General features: G+C 42.0%; 2 protein-coding genes across 5 annotated transcripts; one reads left to right on the top strand and one right to left on the bottom strand.

Annotated features, from left to right (window-relative positions):
- Positions 1-999: 999 nt before the first annotated feature.
- ninj1 (ninjurin 1) lies at positions 1,000-17,939 on the top strand. 2 transcript variants are annotated; one of them, XM_079598580.1, is made up of 4 exons: positions 1,007-1,165; positions 13,432-13,669; positions 15,290-15,464; positions 17,803-17,939. In XM_079598580.1, exons 1-3 carry the CDS (start codon positions 1,103-1,105, stop codon positions 15,433-15,435), a joined length of 447 nt encoding a protein of 148 aa, XP_079454706.1. In that variant the 5' UTR covers positions 1,007-1,102; the 3' UTR covers positions 15,436-15,464; positions 17,803-17,939. The 2 variants fall into 2 exon arrangements, with proteins under 2 accessions (XP_079454705.1, XP_079454706.1); XM_079598579.1 differs by lacking the exon at positions 17,803-17,939 and having other exon boundaries at positions 1,000-1,165; positions 15,290-16,133.
- Positions 16,151-20,638, bottom strand: card19 (caspase recruitment domain family, member 19; the record flags this gene model as incomplete). 3 transcript variants are annotated; one of them, XR_013796027.1, is made up of 7 exons in its annotated part: positions 16,151-17,221; positions 17,441-17,884; positions 17,972-18,037; positions 18,128-18,190; positions 18,853-19,009; positions 19,114-19,253; positions 20,508-20,638. XR_013796027.1 is itself a non-coding variant. In XM_079598573.1 (6 exons), the coding sequence occupies 6 exons, from the start codon at positions 20,512-20,514 to the stop codon at positions 17,778-17,780; spliced, it is 540 nt and encodes a 179-aa protein (XP_079454699.1). In that variant the 3' UTR covers positions 16,633-17,777. The 3 variants fall into 3 exon arrangements, 2 of the variants coding, with proteins under 2 accessions (XP_079454699.1, XP_079454700.1); XM_079598573.1 differs by having other exon boundaries at positions 16,633-17,884; XM_079598574.1 differs by lacking the exon at positions 20,508-20,638 and having other exon boundaries at positions 16,633-17,884; positions 19,114-19,260.
- Between the last annotated feature and the right edge of the window lie 172 nt (positions 20,639-20,810).

Raw genomic sequence — 20,810 nt, 5'->3', positions numbered from 1 at the left:
TAAAAAATGTTGGGTGAACTACCCCTTTAATTAAGAAGGAGAGCTTTCAATATGCTTGAATTACACCATGCAGCTAAAACACACGTGAGTTGTGTTTCAACCACCACTAGATGGCAGCACAAACACAGATGTCCGGTTCCCGGATACATGGACAACATCTTTTCCCCCTGCTTTTGCACATCTGTTGGCACCGAATCAACGATCTGAAGGTCAATGCGTGATTTTAGGCTCACACCGTCATGTCTGACAGACACATCTCTAATAAAATATATTAGGACTCCACCAATTAATTGGCCCATTACACTAATAATAATTTCTACACTGATAAGAGCACGAACTTTGGTATTAGATTATGGGCGTTTGGCGGCTAACTTTGTTGACAAAAGTATCGAGGCTGGACTGTAATGATTTGAAGTCAGACTCATTTATGAGAATCGGTTCTTTCGAACAATTCATTTAAAAGAACCGTTAAACAGCCATTCTTTTACATAAAGACTGCATGGGCCCTATGTATGTCCAGACCAGAAATGCCATTTTATGTAGTCTAAACATTTAGGATATATAGCACATATTACTGTTTATTACATTTTTTCTAGTAAAATGTTGTTTATTGAAATATTATGCTGTAGGATTTGTTGCAGCCATGATCCTGTGTCTATGTAGCTACCAAGCTGAGAAACCAGCTTCAAACCCCAAACAACAACAACAAAATCTACCCAACTGAGCTGGTTTTGGGTGGTCTTACTACCATCCCATCTATCAGCCTGACCATGCACCTTGAGCTGGGTGTTTTTTTCAGTAGGGCCTGCTTGTAAAAAACAAAAACATATAGAAACTAGCAAACATAATTTGCATCTACATTAAACCCTGCTAAAATTAATTTACATCTTCCAGCTGAAAACGTCTTTGTACGTTTAGTAAAATGCTCATCTTGTAAAATAATTAAAAAGATCCGACTCAGAAGAATGAATCGGATAGCTCTACTGCAGCGATTGGCAGTCGTTTGTCCAACCTCCATGAGATCATAATAGTAATGCACCACACACACTGAAACCCAGATATTTACGGACTGTTAGAAACGGATACAACTAAAGGAAGGATTATGGCTTCAGAAGAGATGGAGTTAAATGGAGATGCTAACGTTAGCAGAGGTGATTCGGGAGAGGTGAGTGATTCTAAACAGATCGATAACAAACGCATCCGCCAATGGGATGTTAGTTAGTATAAAAGTTGAACCTATTATAGCATACCGGTGTCTATGAAATCCACTGGGGTCAGACAAAAAAATGCATTGACCGAATAACACTCGTATGTCGAAGAGTTTGAGGAGTCTGAACGCGTTTCTTTGTAGGTCACTATAGGAATGAGGCTGTTCTTGTGTACATTTTCAAGTATAATCCTCCATACTGTAATGCAATTGTATGGATGAGTCTAACTGAAGGGATGGGGGGTAAATCTTGCAGGTCGAAGGTTGCTTTCGACTGCCCGCTGTCCGGGATGTTTGTTTTCCAGTAACGGAACGTTGTGAGTGGCAACTAGTATTCACTTACGCGACACAAAAGCGGTTTAAAGTTGAGAAACAACCCTCTTATTCATTACTCTGGTGTTCCGCTGCGTCCAGACTGATGATGAGATCACCGGGCCGTGTAACCCTCAACAATAGACTCTGAAAGACACTAATAAACTCTGTCAGTTGAGGCGAGCGACACATAACTCGGTATTAAATGCATTGGAATGTACAGCGTTGTCTACACAAACACACCATACCGGTTGCACATGACATGAAAATTAAGTAAATAGTCTAAATATTAACAACAACAAAAAACATTAGGCCTATTCAACATAAGTCACTTAATAACTAACTTTATGTCTCACTATATGAGATGTTTTGATAACGGAATTCTGAGAGTGAAAATTTCCCTCAATATTTAATATATTGGGCTATTTATTTGTTATATAGCTAGTTCCTAACAGAACTAGAACTTCCTACTTTCTACTACTAGACTTAGTGGGTATATTTTAGGGTAAAATATATAAGTTTTTTTTTTTTTATTATTTTTTTTTTTATTATTATTATCAACATGAGATACAATAGGTAAAATATATAAGTGAACGTGTGTATTTTAAGTGCTGTGACATCACCATTTCTCATTAGAAGTTTCTTTCTAATCTAATGTTAACATTAATTAATGCTTTTCACTAAATTAAACTTTGAATTTTAATGTGTTGTTTTTACACTTAAATTCATGTTTGCATTGAAAAAAAATCTGGGAAATCTGAGGTGGAGTGGTTAGAATGACCAGAGCAACATCTTACTACCAGTGTCCAAACATCCTGAGACACACAAAATCAAACATATCATCATTCCTGTGGGCAACACCAATGTTTAAGACATTGTGAGTTTAGGCAGACTGAAAGGGCAGTGATTTCTATGTGGGTTTAATTTCTATGCCAAGTGGAAAAGACACCTCCACCTGCTTTGGTATGATGTAATATTTGAGTAATATTATGGTCAACCATAAATAGTCTACCCGCAAAGGAAAAAAATAAATTACATTCAACACATGAAGGTATTAGCACAGTTACCAGATAAAAGCATAATTGTGAATGTACTGTAGTTCTAGGTTTTTTGCTCCTATTGCAGTTACATATCACTTTGCCAAATTGTTTTTGCCACATTGTAACGGCAGCTGTGCAGTTTTAAGCAAGCTGAGACAGTGAAGTGGTTCTAAACACAGTCTGGAAAAACAAGATAAAAAAATAAAGTACATGTGGTAACTGCAATAATTTACTTTGGACTGCTACCTTAATTAAAATATATGCACGGTTTAACACCTCAGCTGAGTTTTCTTTTTTAATAATAATTACAGAATTAATATATATATATTATGGCGATATATATTAACATTATGAACAGGGCTTTGAAAAGTGCTGAACTGTTCAGTTATAATCTGCCGGGGTTGCCATGTCTTTATGTTTATGATAGCTTTATTTATGTGTATGCAATTGTTTAATTTAAGTGTAGCGTGTATAACTTTTCTGTCATCTCCAGCAGCTTACATAACATTTTGTTTTTTAATAGAGCTGCAAGATCCATAGCAGGACAGAGAAAGAGGAAGAGACCCCAGGCTGTTACATTTAGATAACTGGTTCAGTTTTCTTAGGAAGGGTGTTGTACGTGTCAGCAGGGCTTGACATTAACACCCACCAACCCGCCAAACGCGGTGGATTTCAGCAGTGGCGTGTAGCGCAGTCACTGCACACTTTAATTGTAGTCTTTTAAAAAGGCATCTGAAATAATAAACTACCAGTAAGTGCAATGTAGTGTTGTCAAAAATATAAATTTTTCGATATTGAAATATCTGAAACACTTTCAATTCTCATTTCCCACAGAACAGATACACGATACCAGCTGCACTTTCTCACTCTTATCATCTCTCCGACTGAGAGTTACACATAAACCCGCCTCCCCTCACTCACTCGTTTAATTTGCTCTGGATGAATATTGTTGCTGTTACAGCTTGAATTTCGGCGTGGGATTGCGTGTTTTGAGCATAATTTTACTCATTCTCACAGATTTTGTGATCACACCCAAAGTGCGTGCACATAAAGTCGCCTCTCATTCCTAAATTTAATTATTTTTTCGCTGCTTATTGTGCTTAAACAGTCAAATACACTCAAAATAATGTAAAAATGGTGGTCTTGATGAGTATCCATGCAAACACGGTCAGTTATGTTTTAAGTGAACATTAACAGTTGAGAAAGGAAACACTTGTAACAGTATAATGGATACGTGCGTCAGGTCTTAAAGGAATACTCCACTTTTTTTGGAAATAGGCTCATTTTCCAACTCCCCTAGAGTTAAACAGTTGAGTTCTCTTACGTAGAGTTCTCTCGTACTGCGTCGAAGAACGCTACGGGAAAGATATTTCTTTGTCGAGATTGAAGCCTAAAATTAATCCTTAATTTTGTAATAATGTAAAACGCTTTTCTGAAGCATACAACCTAGGCGGAGCAATACAGCTAACCCATTGGCTGCTCTGCCAGAAAAGCACAGCCTATGCGAGGCCAGGACGCTGACCAATGAGGGCGCTTCGCGCCCTTCTGCGTCACCTCCCGCCCAAACAGGCGTGGCCTAGGCCTATAAATACGAGCATAGCTGTCTAACACGCCGATTTTCTTAAATTCACGAAGCTGCACGCATCGTTGGATTGGATTCGAGCCGCCACAGCCGTTTGGAACAAGCACCTCAGCAGGACGCGCCTCTTACCTGAAGCCGCTGGTCATCGCCGCCTTCAGCCGCCGTTCCCTGCTGCGCTTCTCCGGCGTGGAATATCCTTTACATTATGTGTGTGTGTTTTGTGTGTGTGTTCGCCGTCGCGTCACACAGTTTTTCCACACTAAAAGAGCCGAGCGTCTTTTTCAAGATGTCTCGCACCTCCTGTGGCTCGTGTAGAGCCCCGCTCAGCGACGGGGACCACGTGCTTGTGTTTCCTGCCTGTGAGTATCACGCAGCTTCAGCTCTCGTCGATGGCGGCTGCCATCACTGTGATTTGATGCCTACGGTGACTCTGCGGACTCGCCTGGCGTTCATTTACTGAAGCTGCACCCTTTTCCGCCCGCTGTAGTGCCGCGCCGTGAAAAGCGCCGTGCTCAGCGGAGCCCGGAACCTCCCTTCACCACGAGATGCTCGCCGCTGCTGCCGCTAGCTTCTCCGCCCGCTTCGCTCGACTCTCTGACCGACGGACAAGGGCCGCTGTGTGCCGCCGCGTCCGTCATGGATGAGGAAGATGAAGCCGTGTCTGTGAAGGACGACTGCTGTTCTCTCCTCGCTTCGGGTAGCGAGGGATGGGCGAGCTCCGAGGATCTCCCCTCCCCCGCCGCTCGTGAGCGTCGACGGAGAAAGATCAGCATCGATGCGCTTACCGGCTGGATGGCTGCTTTTCTGCAGAGGAACGTACGTTACCGTCCTCACGACCCGCGCCTTTTTCTTCCTGAATTCACGAGGAAATCGCGGAGTCCCGGAAAGCCCCGTTTTCAGCCAGGATGCGCATTTCTGCTTCGAGGAAAGCTACAGTGTTAAAATCCCGCCGCGGCCGGATTTCACTAAAATGTCTCGCTCGCACAGTCCCAACATTCGCGACCGTGCCAGTGTATTTTGCAGTCACCAAATCGGCATCAATGCCCGTTTGCCTGCACACGACGCCCCAGGTAAATCTGAAAATGTATTTTCTGGTGTCCCGGCCACGGCCGATGGTGTAATGTGTGTATCCGTAATGCCCACGACCTAGTGCCCATTCGTACACACAAGCACAGCCCTACACAATACAGGGCTTGCACACATAAAATCGACCCGTGTCGGTTGTGCTTCACATGTAAGTTAGTGAACGTGCCCGCTTTTCAGTGCCCACAATCACTACACACTGCATGTCCCGTGGTTTCTGTAAAAACGAAACGAATGCACGGTCAGTCGGTTCTGATAGACAGTACTCTCTGTGCTACACGGTGTCCCGGCCACAGCCGATGATGTAATGTGTGTATCCGTAATGCCCACGACCTAGTGCCCATTCGTACACACAAGCACAGCCCTACACATACAGGGTTTGCACACATAAATCGACTCATTTCGATTGTGCATTATATGTAGTGAGCGTGCCCGTTTTCAAGCGCCCACAATCACTACAAACTACATGTCACACGGTTTCTATGAAACGAAACCAATGCACGGTCAGTCAGTTCTAATAGACAGTACTTCCCAGTGCTATAAATGTACCCGCGTTCACGCACCCACATTTATTCTCAAACATGCCGAGCCGTACGGGGCTCGCACCGCGCGCTCTCTCTCTCAGCTGAGAGAGCTGAGAGCGCGCGCGGGCTGCCCGCTCGATTAAGCGCGCCCCCGCATCACGCTGCAATGGCGCCCATGTTACAGCACACGACTGCTCTCGTGTCGCCGCCATTTCGCGACCAGAGCCCGGTTTTTCAACCCGTGCAAGCACAGCCCCGTTCAACACAGGGTTTGCACACATAAAATCGGCTCATGCCGGTTGTGCTTTACATGTAGTGAGCGTGCCCACTATCCAGTGCCCACAACCACTACACACTGCACGTTCCGCGGTTTCTGTAAAAACGAAACTAACGAACGGTCAGTCAGTACACAAACACAGTGTCCCCGGTGTTATAAATGTGCCCGCCACCAAGCGCCCACGTTTATTCACAAACATAACGAGCCCCGTAGGGCTCGCCCCGCGTGCTCTCTCTCAACTCAGAGAACAGAGCGCGCGCGGGACGCATACTGTGTTAAACATGTCCCCCGCCTCAGACGCCACGGCGTCCATGTTACAGCACACGGTTGCTCTCGTGTCGCCGCCATTTCGCGACCAGGGCCCAGATTACATTCAACCCCTAGTCACACGTGCACATGCATGGGAAAGACTTCCCGGGGTCTCAGAATGGGTGCTAGAGACTATAAAAAGAGGCTATTCGCTACAGTTTCATCGACGCCCTCCCCGTTTCACGGGAAAAGTCGAAACCACGGTAAAAACAGAAGTAGCACATCTACTTCGAGCCGAAATAGCGAAGCTATTGAGCAAAGGGGCCATAGAGCCTTTATCTCAAGCTCAGAGCGAAGGGGGTCTGTACAGCAGATATTTCCTGGTACCGAAGAAAGACGGGGGTCTCAGACCCATTTTAGATCTAAGGCGTCTGAACAAAACGCTAACAAAGCGGAAGTTCAGAATGCTCACGACCAGAAAAATCCTCGCGCAAATTCGCCGAGGAGACTGGTTTATGGCGATAGATCTGAAAGACGCGTATTTTCACATACAAATTGCGTCACGTCACAGGCGATTTTTGAGATTCGCCTTCGAGGGCCGGGCATATCAGTACACAGTCCTGCCATTCGGCCTATCCCTAGCACCTCGTACATTTACAGTGTGCATGGACGCGGCGCTGGCACCCCTGAGACTCCGAGGCGTTCGAATTCTGAACTATTTGGACGATTGGCTGATTCTAGCTCAATCTCCGTCAGAACTCGCTCACCACAAGACACTAATACTCGATCACCTCGAGTGCTTAGGTCTGAGAGTCAATTGGGAGAAAAGTTCACTGTTTCCCAGTCAAAGGATCTCCTTTTTAGGACTGGATCTGAACTCACTGTCTATGACAGCACGCCTGTCATCACAGCGCAGGCGAAATACCCTGCAAATGGCGAAATCCTTCCGCAGCGGCCACATAGTGCCGCTCAGGAGGTTTCAGAAAATGCTGGGCCTCATGGCCTCAGCCTCTACAGTGCTGCAGTTGGGCCTGCTGCGCATGCGCCCACTACAGTTCTGGTTGAGAACGCGCGTACCGCGCCGAGCATGGTTACACGGTCGTTATCGCCTCAAGGTCACTCAGGAATGCATTTCAGCCCTGACACCATGGAGAGCGTCAGACTGGTACCGGTCAGGTGTAAGCCTGGGGACTTCCTCGAGCCTGAGGGTGGTGTCCGCGGACGCGTCCACCTCAGGCTGGGGAGCACTGCTCGACGGCAGACCGCTCTTTGGCCAATGGGCAGAGCGAGCCAAACTACCGCACATAAACTGCCTGGAAATGATGGCGGTGGACTTTGCGCTGAGGCGTTTCTGTCCCCGGATAAAAGGACACCACGTCCTGGTCCGCTCGGACAACGTGTCGGTAGTAGCCTACATAAACCACCAGGGTGGCCTGAGGTCCCGAAACCTATTCAGGTTAGCGGAACGCATACTGGTGTGGGCCCAGCACAACCTGCGCTCGTTAAGAGCAACACACGTGCCAGGCCACTTGAACGTAGGCCCGGACAGACTCTCACGGAACAATGTTCCTACGAGAGAGTGGTCCCTACACACACAGACAGTGCGTCTGCTGTGGAAAAGGTTCGGCAGAGCGGAAATAGACCTGTTTGCAAACCAGGAGAACGCTCACTGCCCAGAATTCTTTTCGAAGAGCGCGAACGCGCTGGCCAGAGTCTGGCCCCGCCGTCCGCTCTATGCCTTTCCTCCTGTCTCACTCCTGCCTCAAGTGCTGGAGCGTATCAAGGAGAGCGGATGCTCGGTACTACTGGTTGCTCCATACTGGACGAATCAGACCTGGTTCCCAGCTTTGATGCGACTAAAAAGTACTGCCCCGTGGCCGATTCCAGTGAGGAGAGACCTCCTCTCACAGGCCAAGGGCGCGATCCTGCATCCTCACCCCGAGCTTTGGTCCCTACACGTATGGGCCATAAACGGGTACCCGCTAACCTCCCAAGAGGAGTGTTAGACACGATCGAGCAAGCTAGGGCTCCGTCTACTAGACGGCTCTACGCTTCCAAATGGTCGGTGTTCTCTGGATGGTGTTCAGATCAAGGTCTGTCACCACTTCAGTGTGGAGAACCGGAGATTCTCTCCTTCTTGCAAGAGCTATTGGATAAGGGAAGAACCCCATCCACGCTCAAAGTCTATGTGGCTGCCATATCAGCGTTCGTTAATCCAACGCTTGGCCGTTCACTAGGCAGGAACGACCTGGTGGTCCGTTTCCTTAGAGGCGCCAGGAGGTTAAACCCCCCAAGGCCCCCCTCAGTCCCCGTTTGGGACCTTTCTACAGTGTTGAACGCTATGAAAGGGGCCCCTTTCGAGCCTATTCACTCAGTTGACATGAAACATCGTCTTTCAAGACCGTGTTTCTTTTGGCTCTCGCTTCAGTGAAGCGTGTGGGAGACTTGCAAGCGCTCTTAGTGAGAGCTTCTTGTATGGAGTTCGGGCCAAACGACTCTGTAGTCGTATTGAAACCGAAGCATGGGTACGTGCCTAAGTCCCTCAACACACCGTTCAGGGCTCAGGTCATCTCCCTGTCGGCTCTGCCGGCTTCAGAGGACGGAAATAGCCCCCTTTGCCCGGTCAGGGCATTAAGAGCTTATGTGTCCCGCTCCGCTGTTTTTCGACAGACGGAGCAGCTCTTTGTTTCGTTCAGCGGACGCTCCAAGGGGCGAGCCGCGACGAAACAGAGTCTGTCTCGATGGGTAGTGGACGCCATTGCGCTAGCCTACGCATCTAGAGGTTTGGAATGCCCTTTGGGCATCAGAGCACATTCCACGAGAGGCATGGCCTCTTCATGGGCTTGGTATAGCGGAATCTCGTTACAAGATATCTGTATGACGGCAGGCTGGGCCTCCCCGTCTACATTTATTAGGTTCTATAACCTAGAGGTTCCTGCGTTGCAGGCTAAACTGCTCTCGGTCTAGAAGACTATGTATTAGTGTCCTGCCCCGCGCTGCGGCCCAGGTCACTTCAATGTTAATATGTATAAGTGTTTCTGCCCCGCGATGCGGCCCAGGTCACTTCAATGTTTAATGTGTATAAGTGTTCCTGCCCCACGCTGCGGCCCAGGTCACTTCAATGTTTAGCATCACTCACTGACAATGTGTCCCATGAGCATGCTATTACCCCTCATATATATCTATATTTACATATATATGCTATTATGCCTTAAGAGGCACTACTATAAGGGATGATGCTAATTTAGCCGCTCTCCCTATACTTCTTGGGGTAGGCACTTGTATACCAGGGCGCGCGCGCCCTTAGGTGTCTGTGTCGGTCCAAGAGCACGCACGGCGTTTTACATGGGGTTCCCGTAGCGTTCTTCGACGCAGTACGAGAGAACTCTACGTAAGAGAACGTACTCGGTTACTAACGTAACCTCGGTTCTCTCTAGAAGAGGGAACGAGTACTGCGTCTCATGGCCGTGCGTGTCCGCGCTGCGTCGCTTCATTGACGAAAATCGGCGTGTTAGACAGCTATGCTCGTATTTATAGGCCTAGGCCACGCCTGTTTGGGCGGGAGGTGACGCAGAAGGGCGCGAAGCGCCCTCATTGGTCAGCGTCCTGGCCTCGCATAGGCTGTGCTTTTCTGGCAGAGCAGCCAATGGGTGAGCTGTATTGCTCCGCCTAGGTTGTATGCTTCAGAAAAGCGTTTTACATTATTACAAAATTAAGGATTAATTTTAGGCTTCAATCTCGACAAAGAAATATCTTTCCCGTAGCGTTCTTCGACGCAGTACTCGTTCCCTCTTCTAGAGAGAACCGAGGTTACGTTAGTAACCGAGTACGTTTTACCGTTTTCGAAACCATTCAGCCGATCTCCGGGTCTGGCGGTAACACTTTTAGCATAGCTTAGCATAGATCATTGAATCTGATTAGACCGTTAGCATCTCTCTCCAAAAAATGACCAAAGAGTTTCGATATCCAATATGACTAGGAACTATACTCCCATTTCTGCGTAATAATCTGGGAACTGCTGCCGTACCAGCAGGCGCAATAATATTCCCTGATTATTACGCAGAAATGGGAGTATAGTTCCTAGTCATATTGGATATCGAAACTCTTTGGTCATTTTTTGGTCAACTCTTTGGCTACCGCCAGACCTGGAGATCGGCTGAATGGATTCGAAAAGGTCAAACTCAACTGTTTAACTCTAGGGCTTAACTCTAGTTGGAAAATGAGCCTATTTCCAAAAAAAGTGGAGTGTTCCTTTAAAGTGACAGCCGCCTAATATACCTGCTGTCAAATTATGAGATAGTATAAAAAAATTCTATGTTGCAGTTTTTCCCTATGGTATCAATGGCAAAATTGTGGCCAGTGAAAATCCTAAGTAGCTTATAACTTTGGAAAACCACTAGGGCTGGTGAGCAGAAAAAAAAGGTTAATGTCAAGCCCTGTGTGTCAGCTTCTGAGTGTTCAGGGGTTCATGGAAAGAGGGAGTTTCTACTTTCTTTGCGCTCCCAGTGGTCACAAGTGTCCTTCTGTTGGGCAGCTAGACTGAACCCCTCCCAAAGTCAACACCTGTCCAGCACTCCACCTAAGAGCCTGGACAACATTTGGGTATCCACCAATGTTGATTTTTTTTTTGACATTTCATAAACTTAGTAGTCTGGGGGAGTTCATATATTTTTGTTAACACTGAAGACGCAAGTCTGCTTACCAGCTGGTTAGAGTCAAGTAACACAAAGCAGACGTAATAATGTGACACCAAATGCACAGAAGAGCAGGCTCACACCTGTAGCCTGACCTCTCCTTCACCATAATAGAGAAGAATAATGCTTTTGTGTTCACAGAGCCGCATTAGCGAGAGGCATACAGAGCTTTTCCTCTTAGTGTTCTCAGAAAGGTAAATCTCACAGATCACATGACCAGTTGTATATTATATTAAGCCCAAATCCTCAGCCCTCCGCCACCGTGCTAGACCGTTGGTTTGAGGTGTTTGTGCTGATATGCTGTGTTGGGTTTTTGCCAAACGTGGCGCTGTGCATTACTGACAAACATTTCCACTTTGGTCTCGTCTGTCCAAAGGACGTTGTTGAGATGCAACTTTGCAAACCTAAGCTGTGCTGCCATGTTCTCTTCAGAGAGAAGAGGCCTTCTCCTGGCAACCCTTCCAAACATGCCATAGGCCTACTTGTCCAGTATTTTTTAATTGTAGGCCTACTGTCATGAACTTTACCATTTAACATGAGGCATGTAGAGTCTGGGATGTAGCCTAATTCTTGTTTGTTTGTTTGTTTTTCTTGCGATTTCTGGGAGCATTGCACGGTCTGACCTTGGGGTGAATTTGCTGGAACATCCACTCCTGGGAAGATTAGCAACTGTCTTGAATTATCTTCCTCACTGTAGAATGATGGACTTCAAATAGTTTGGAAATGGCCGTATAACCCTTCCTAGCTTGATGGCGGCAGCAACAATTGCTTCTCTAAGATCATTCTAATATCATTTCTGACTGCTACTTACTCTCTTAATTCCTGTGGAAGGCTGTACTTAGTTTGTCATCCATGGCTTCTCCATTTTGGCCTAGTTTCTGTTAAATAAATAATGACACGATGTCATATGTCATGTGTTGGTGTTGTTCATCTGAGGTTGTATTTACCTAATTTTAAGACCTGCCAAGGACCAAATGATTTTTTTATTATGTCCTAATATGTAAAACCATAGAATTCAACAGGATGTCCTAACTGTTCTTTCATTTTCACATGACTATACAGTATATATAAATTAACATGGATGAATCGTTCCCAATAGAATCTATAACATGCATTTACAAAATAGATTGGGTTTACTGCCAACTTAAGGAAGTTTTAGGTACTTTGTGCCTTTGTGTTGTTTCTAAGAACGGCCCTGACCGATGGCAAAATAACTGTATTGCAAGGCCTCTCATGTCTTGCTTAATAGTAGGACTTTTGCAAATCTTGTGCCGGTATTTATATCCTGTTAATGTGACCAGTTTGTCCAGTGACTCTAATGCTTCACAGTGCAGTTGTTGAACATCACCGAGAGGATTTCTAATCTAACAAAAAGCAGCTTTAACTGGATAAGAATTCTTACGCTTTCATTTAAAGAAACAGTCAGTCATAAATAGAACATTTTACTGGAATGAAAGCTTTATGGAATTAATTTGACATTTGAAAAGTTTCTGTGGTACAGAGGTTTCTGTAACCCTACCAGTGATTCTCAATATCCCATAGACTTGTGTTTAAAACAGAAGGAAGGAAATCATGTCAGGGTCAACTAACTCACCCCTTCCTTTAACACATGCCTCAAACCTCTCATATCCTAAAGAAAGAAAAAAACAACTGACTTTCAGTTCCTTCTGAAACTGAGAAATGTGAACATAGACGACCCATTACACCAATTCATCTGATGAATAGATGGGAAAAACACATAAGTCAAATTCTATAGAAATTATAAGTCTCCAACAACCATAATCGATTTAAGTATACGGTGATCTACTCAAGGAGGGGCATCATGTTGCTTTATCAAACCTAACTCTTGAATCAGAGAACAATATAAACAACATAAGTTGATGATAATGTTTACTAACTTAAACCATAAAATATGTTTTTTGTTCCATAAAAGGATCCTTTCCCAACTTGGGTAAATCATTTTGAACTGTTTGCGAACAGGATTATCATTATTAAATAAAATATTTAATAAAAATGTATTATAAAAATAAAAAAGCTGAAATAAATTATAAATATTTGAATGAAAAACCTAAAGTAAATTAAAATGAGAAATGTTGTCTTGCATGCCAGAGAACTGAAATAAGTTTACGTTGAAGCAATAGAATTACTGCAAATAAACTTAAAATGGAAATAAATAAACACTAAAACTGAACAAAAACTGAAATAAAATTAGATAAATTATTATTAATATTAAAAAACAAATACAAATTTAACTAACTTAGTTAATGAAAACTGAATATATAAAAATATAAGCCAATTGAAAATATTAGCAAATCTATACTAGTATAAAAATGATTCTAAAATAACAGTTTGCACAGATTATTTCCCCCATCTACCTCTGTAAACATTGCATGATGCTCATGTACTCATTACCTTGTCTGTTTATAAGTAACGTCATGTGTGGGTTTTCATGGTTGTGTTCAGCGTCCTCCTCAGCAGGGCCGCAGGTCAAGGAACAACCCGATTAACATGAACCATTACGCCAATAAGAAGAGTGCAGCGGAGAGCATGCTGGATGTAGCCCTGCTGATGGCCAACGCATCCCAGCTGAAGACCGTCGTGGAGCTGGGACCCTCGTTCTCCTTCTACACCCCTCTCATCAGCCTCATCAGCCTCTCCCTCATCCTGCAGATCATAGTGGGGGTCTTGCTCATCTTCATAGGTGAGAGAAGCTCTTCCAAACAGAGAACCCAAAACATAGAGACAAGAATTCATTAATACATGATTAGATATCCACCTTCCATAAGATATCTAATCATACATATACCTTCCATATATATACAGTATATATACACGCACACGGACACACACACACACACACACACACACGAAACCATTTAAATGAAACCTTTTTAAACTGGTTGTGTAGTATGTAAAGCAGTATGCAAATATTTCTTTTTGTGTGTAAATTTACTCGCTCTCATGTTGTTCCAAACCCACATGACTTTGTATGAACACACAAGAGACGTTCTGAGGAATGTTCATGCTCTCAGTCTCTCCTCCATAAATAGGAAGTGTTAAGCTCTAAAAAAAAAGGACAAAAAGAAACACGAAAACATGATACAATTTCTCAGTACAATGTAGACACTATATTCCAAGTTTTTTTTTTTATCAGTTGATAACTTTGTGTGAGGAAAATATTGAAAATTAAGTCATTATTCAATGAAAATCTTGCTAAAAATGACTATTTCTAAGAAGAAAAGTGATACAGGGTTTCGGGTGAACTTTTCCTAACATTTGGCCATTTGATCAAATAGCAATGTCTAAAAGGAGATTACAGTCAGTCAGTTTCATTGAATACATAGCATTTCATGTGCACAGTATACATATAGTACGGCATAATCAACTTATATAATAAAGCCGATAAAATAGTACTAGTATAGGTAGCAGAAAGGTTGTAATAATTAGGTTAGTATTTCTTATACCATGGTCTGGGTGAATAGGCTACTCGATTCTGATTGGCTGCAGGGTGTCCATTAATAAGTGATGTAGGACACCTAGTAAAGGAGTTCTAATTCTGTTAGATTTCAATTGTAAAACTAATTAAAATATAAACTAATGTTTTAAAAATGTGCTATTTGGCAAGTAAACATGGTATAAGCGGATTAATGCCCTTCGAGGTGTCCATTGTCAGGCATTAATGGACTTCGGCCAAGGACAGTGGCCTCCACTGCGCGTCGGACGGTTCACGCCTCGCCGTCGTCCATTAATACCTGACAATGGACACCTCGTCGGGCATTAACCCTTACATGATGCTTGTATCAGGTGGTAAAAGTCAGTCCTGAACATTTAGGTGTTTCCCATTAGGAATGCTTTTACTTTCACTTTTATTTTTGTCCACATAGTGAGTAAAAGCAGATGAATCATTCTGATCATCAGTTGGAGAAAGAGATTCGGACATCATTTGAGAACTATTCCTTCCTCTTTTTTCCACTTAAACATCAACCAGCCTCTGTTTCTAGCAATCATTAACTGTCTGGTATTTCCTTAAACGCAACTCTGTGCTTTACACTGGAATCCATCATCTTGTAATTGGGGTAAAATAGGGTTTATTTTTAATATTGAAGGTTTTACAGTAATCATGAAGGTTCTTTTTGAACTTAGGCAGTGAGTAAAGTGTGTGATGTTGTAGATTTTGACACCATATAATTATCATGTTCTGATCCCGAATTTGACCTTTCATTTTAATTTAAGAAGCTGTTAAATCAGTTTAATAACCTTTTCTTTTATGTAAAAGTTCTGAAATACATAATGAGCTCCTGTTATTTCTTTTGTTCTGCAGTGAAGTGGAATCTGAATGACTCAAGTAAACACTTCATACTGAATCTTCTGGAGAACATCGTCACAGCTCTCGTGTTTATCATCGTAGTGGTAAATGTGTTCATCACAGCATTTGGCGTCCAAAGACCAGATGAGAAACAATCTTAACAGGCGATGCTGGTCAGGGTTTCCTACAGGTATATACAGTTGGACATTTATTATCAAAAAATAAATGTAGTCATGAAATAATGTGCCTCTTATGTAAATATGCCTTGTGTTCTACATGAAGAAACTTTGTTTTTAGTCCCAAAAATTAGGCGATAACAGGTTAGATAATATAACTGATGAAAACCAATGTAATAAAAAAATTGCAATTACATATAATTGTTATATGGGTAATTGTTTAATTACATAATGCACAGTAATGATACAATTGGAACACAAATTCTAATAGAATCATTACCTTCTGACATGTTAAGTCCCAAATAACAGGCAAACAATGGTCCATGTGATCCCTTCCAGCCTGAAATGAACAGAAAACACCTCATGTGACCTTCACACTGCCTATCTGATAGTCACCCCCAGTCACTGTACTAGCGGTCTGTGGGGAGATGTATGCATTTAACACATTGCAACTCTCTCGCACTGCACGTTTGGGTTTGTTTTTACTTTAGAGGCCTTGCTGCATGAATAAAAAAGTATGGATAAATTGCTTAAGAGGTCAGAAAAGTCAGAAAACAAGGTACTTGCTGTTCAAGCTGATTATTAATCTATGGATTGGCCAGAAAGGATATTTTCTTTTCTCACAAAAATCAGTACCTTCACTACACGTGAATATAAATTATCTTAAATATAGCACATTTTCTTTTATTAGTCACCCAAAAAAAAAAACATAACTGTAGCTTTGTTGTTCAATTTGTAGCCTAATGCATGTTGTCTGTTTGCATTGACTGTATAAGAGCGCCCTCTACTGACTAGGATCTACAATGTCCTTTTCTGTCAAAAGTGTCATTTTGTTTAGTGTTTTCATATTTGTTGTGATTATTCACGATCCGATGTTTGTATATTTCTTGAACTTTTTGTACATTTTATATGGATATCATCTGAATAAATGACCAAAGATGTTTTTTTTTCATTTTTAGATAACAGGATTGTGTCATAAAAGAAAACCAAATCATTAAACAAAAGCGCATTTAGTGATTATTACAGTGGCGAGATCAAGGGTAGAGCTACTTACAGTTGCCTCCATGTTCATATTGCACTCTGACCTTTTTGATGCTGCTGTATTAAAGGGCCAAACATTTACTCTGTCCACGGGTGTTTGTTTTGGTATATCAAGACATAAAAATAAAATTAATCTCCAAATACACAATAAAAGTTTTATTAAACCCTGACAAAAAAATACAGTTTCTCAGTTAACTATTGTGAATGTTTCAAGGCTGAAACTATCAGTTTCAAATAAGATTTACAAAACAGTTGTCGTACAATCGCACTGCAGAAACAAGGCCACAAGTTGATAATATCAATGATTAGTACCGGTACACAAACCAGTGCAAACCTGCTGTCAGTATAAAAGTAAGCTATATAAACATGCTCAAATAAAATATGTTTTAACCTCACCCCCAAAAAATTTATTACAAAGTAACAAGCTCCCAATACTCAGTGGATCAGATTTACCTGTAGTCTTTAGTGTCGTACGTGTCAAAATATTCGGACATGTTGATCTATATGATTCGTCATGTTTATCCAGTTTTGTATATACTAAATAGTGTAGTGAATTTGGAAATGTGGACCCCTTTGTGTCGACACTTTACTAATATAATTGAAAGGTATTGACTATACATAATATAGAAATGAGTTTGAGGTCTGTTTTTAACAACAAATGCACAAACAAAATAAGGGTTGCATCATTAACAGCAGCTCTGCATGTTAACTTCAAGGCCCAAATGGCACACTTCATATGCACTTTCGGTCTTGTGGACTTACAATGGCTGCCACGTGAACGTGTCCGTTGAGTCCGTAGGGTGTCCCATTTGTAATTTTAGCTCTCAGAAGGGTGCTTGCGAACGCCCCCCTGTGCGGTCGATTTGCGCCCTCGATGCGCACTTTTGCTCAATTTTTACTCAAAGGAAGACCGCGAGTGCTTAGGGTGCCATTTGGGACAGGGCCCAACTGAATACTTTAGTGTAAGAGAGTTTGTTTAATAGTAATGAGTTCCAGCCCTTCTTATGGCATGTAAATGGCTATTATTTCAAATGCATAACTGTATGTAGTTATATAAATCACTATATTGTTATATTTAAAATTGTAACAAGAGATTCCATATTTAGGCACGAAACCTTAAAGTTAAATCTTTGGAATTTTGCCTCATGGCAATAATTTCTGTATATACATAGTATGTAAAAATTTTTTTTTTTTTTACCTGAATTAAAACATTTTTTTTTATATATGTTTGACATGGATATTTGAGTATTTTTGAATTATTTTTTTTTAAGGCAGCAAACAATCCATTATTTTCCATCTTCTGTGTACCAGATGAGAACGTCTCGCACTTTTCTACTGAGACCCATCGCAGCCAGACCCAGAGCGCTGCTGGAGCCCGACACCTGCTTGAACTCTGCAGATAAAAACATAGAGCGCTTTCAGTCTAGGGAATGGATTTGTTGATGTGGGTATGAAGATATTAACAAGTTTGTGCACTTACCACCATAGTAATACAGCAGAGCTGCTCCTACAGCCACACTGAAACAACTGAGGAAGAAAAACGGACCTGTGCAATGACAAAAAAAGCATGATGGAACATCACTTATGTAAATTGTGTGCGTTTACTAGTGTGTGGTCAAAGAAAAAGCTCACTTACTGTGGTCATTTAATACGTGTCTTTCTATGGGAATCGGGATTGGGTTGACTGGATCACCAGACTCTACAAAAAGGAATAGAAACTTGAGCGACAAATCAAGTTTAACCCTCTAGTGCTCTTTGGTCACTTTTGCAGAAGTTTAGATTTTTTACTTGGTGACTATTATGGCACGTGCTGTGTGAAAACACACACACAAAAATTGTGGACATGATTGGAAAAGGTTAAATGGTCCTTAATAAAAAAAGTGACACTTTTACTACCCATGGTTAAAAAGTGACCACCAAAGAAATTAATGGGAAATTTATTAATATATGAAAATACAGAGAAATCAGGCACATTACTGAAAAAAATGTAGGGGTTAATTGAATTACTATTATTTATTTATTTTAAATCATATAGATTCATTGTATTGTAAAGATTGTAGAAACAAATGGATCATAATTATGCATTAATATTACTTACCACATAACTACCTCAAAATATCAAATAAAAAATCTTATTTAACAAAAATATATTACATAAAACTCAAAAAAAGGTACATTTGAGGTGTTTGGCCTCTTTTGACCGAGAGGAGTGTGTGAGTGTGTAGCACCAGAGGCTTAATAACAGGCTTAAATACATTTCTACAACCACTGCGAATAAGAAATTATATGCGTGGCAAAACCAACTGAATATCCTCAAAAGAATGACGTGGTTATGAGTGGAAAATTATGATTCTGCCAAACCTCTGAGTCGGAGGCGCGTGGGTAAGCTGAAGTAAACGTCTTCCACGTGGAGGTGAAGTGCGCGGTAAAACTCTCGACATGCCTCTTCTCCTTTCTCCTGTAGAGAAGACAGCAGCTCCGCCAGCCTGATGCAGGTGGGAACATCCAAATCCCTGAACTAACGTTTGGAAAAATCATTATTGGAAAAATAAGTTATATTACAGATATTCCCAAAAAGACAACTGGACAGTTTCTCTGTATTACTGAAGGTGGAGCTCTTACTTTGGAGGCCTCCTTGTCAGTCAGGATCTGTGGATAGATTCGGTTCAGCTGCAGGATGAGTTTATCCACCAGTTCTGTATCAAGACGTCGGTCCGATTTCAGGAACCAGCTGTCTATTCGCAGCTGTTCATGGAAGCTCTCTGTCATTTACAAAGAATAAAGTCATACAGGTTTAAAACAACATGAGCGTAAGTAAATTACAAAAAAAAATAGCTGGATGAACTAATCCTTTAAAGGCCAACTGAAGTGCCTTGAAACGCGCAGTATTATTCAATGTGTTGACGTAATTTCTACTGAAACAGGAAGATAGTGTGGGACATGTTGAAAGGCTCCTCCCCTTTTATAAAATAGCCAATAGTGTTTAGTTTGTATTACAGCTCGGCCAGAGCCGTTGAGCTTGGTACAGCCACAGTTTCTTCTAAACGTTTCTCCTCCATATTGCTTTAAAATACAGCATTCTGTGAAGAATTCAAATGGGTCTGATATGTTTTGTGTTATACGATGCGCTCTGTACTATCATGTCTCTGGACCAGAGCTGCAGTGGTTCGAGTGAGACTAACGTGAAACCAGACTTCATTCGCCCCAATGGAAAGCATGCTTACACTGTCTGAATCGCTCCTTATCCCCTATATAGTGCACTATGTGCCATTCAGTAGAAAATAGTAGGCTAAATTTGTGAAGAAGAGACAGATTTTAGCCGCAGCTTCAGCGTCAATTTATAATGTAGGGGGCGAGATACATTAGATTCCAGAGAGCATTTGATTGGAAAGAAAACTTTATAAGAAGCTGAAGTGCAGAGTGATCTGCAAAAATCATTGATTCATATTGGCGGAAGTGAGAGACTGTACGTTTTGAATGCTTATATCTTAAAATGTGAACTTTGTCATTCTTTTTGGAGGACACTAGCTTATAGAGAACAGTAAGGCTAAAATATTCATCCTAAAAGCCCCAAATCTTCAAACTTGATTTCATGGGGACTTTAAATAATCCATTCTATTAATGCAGTGCACATTTCGGCCAGAAGATGTCGCAACCTCATGAATAATATTACCTTGAGCAAAGACACGGGGAATGCAAGACTGTCAAACATACTTTGAGGGTTATTTTGTACGACTTTTAGCCAACAAACCGACTTATAAGTTCAGAAGTACAATATCAGCTTGTTATAGAGCTTTTGAAATGCAACATTAAGCAGAGTAGACTTTAAGACACCGCAATCGAGCAACGACAACTGTCGTCGAAGCCAAACTAGTCGAACCAGTTCAAGTTTGTGAGCAGCAGCGTGTATATGGATCCTATAATGCACACTTTACAAAGTGAAATGACTAACGTTATCATGAGATCATATTAATACTTCACATCAAACAAAACAGCAGTAACAAAGTTTGACTGACCTCCCATTCTGAAGTGCCCTCTGTTGTCTTTTGTTTGGAAACGCCCATGGCGTTGGAGGGGCGGAAACCATGGTGAAAAAAATTACCGGAAGTTCCGATTAAAATGGGGGAAAAAATTTACATAATGGAACTTTTCGCAGATTATTGTAAAAAAAATAGATTCGAATCCCTTTGTATAATATATGAAACACTTCAACTGCATATTAGTTGTTGACCGACAAGCAGTGAGCGCTCCATATAAAACGATATTGATATTAATCACACAATGTATGACGTGTATAATTTATGTATGTAAATAATTTC

The sequence above is a fragment of the Phoxinus phoxinus genome (assembly GCF_949152265.1).
Source record: "Phoxinus phoxinus genome assembly, chromosome: 22".
In the NCBI taxonomy this organism is placed as follows: domain Eukaryota; kingdom Metazoa; phylum Chordata; class Actinopteri; order Cypriniformes; family Leuciscidae; genus Phoxinus; species Phoxinus phoxinus.
Note: the sequence above shows the minus strand (reverse complement) of the source record. Positions and strands in the feature narration are given on the sequence as shown.

What these genes read in the sequence shown, in the direction of transcription:
- ninj1 (XM_079598580.1), top strand. Translation starts at nt 1,103, where the DNA reads ATGGCTTCAGAAGAGATGGAGTTAAATGGAGATGCTAACGTTAGCAGA. An exon ending in GCAGAGGTGATTCGGGAGAG is followed by an intron (nt 1,166 to 13,431) that starts GTGAGTGATTCT and finishes GGTTGTGTTCAG; the next exon opens with CGTCCTCCTCAGCAGGGCCG. An exon ending in GGTCTTGCTCATCTTCATAG is followed by an intron (nt 13,670 to 15,289) that starts GTGAGAGAAGCT and finishes TTTGTTCTGCAG; the next exon opens with TGAAGTGGAATCTGAATGAC.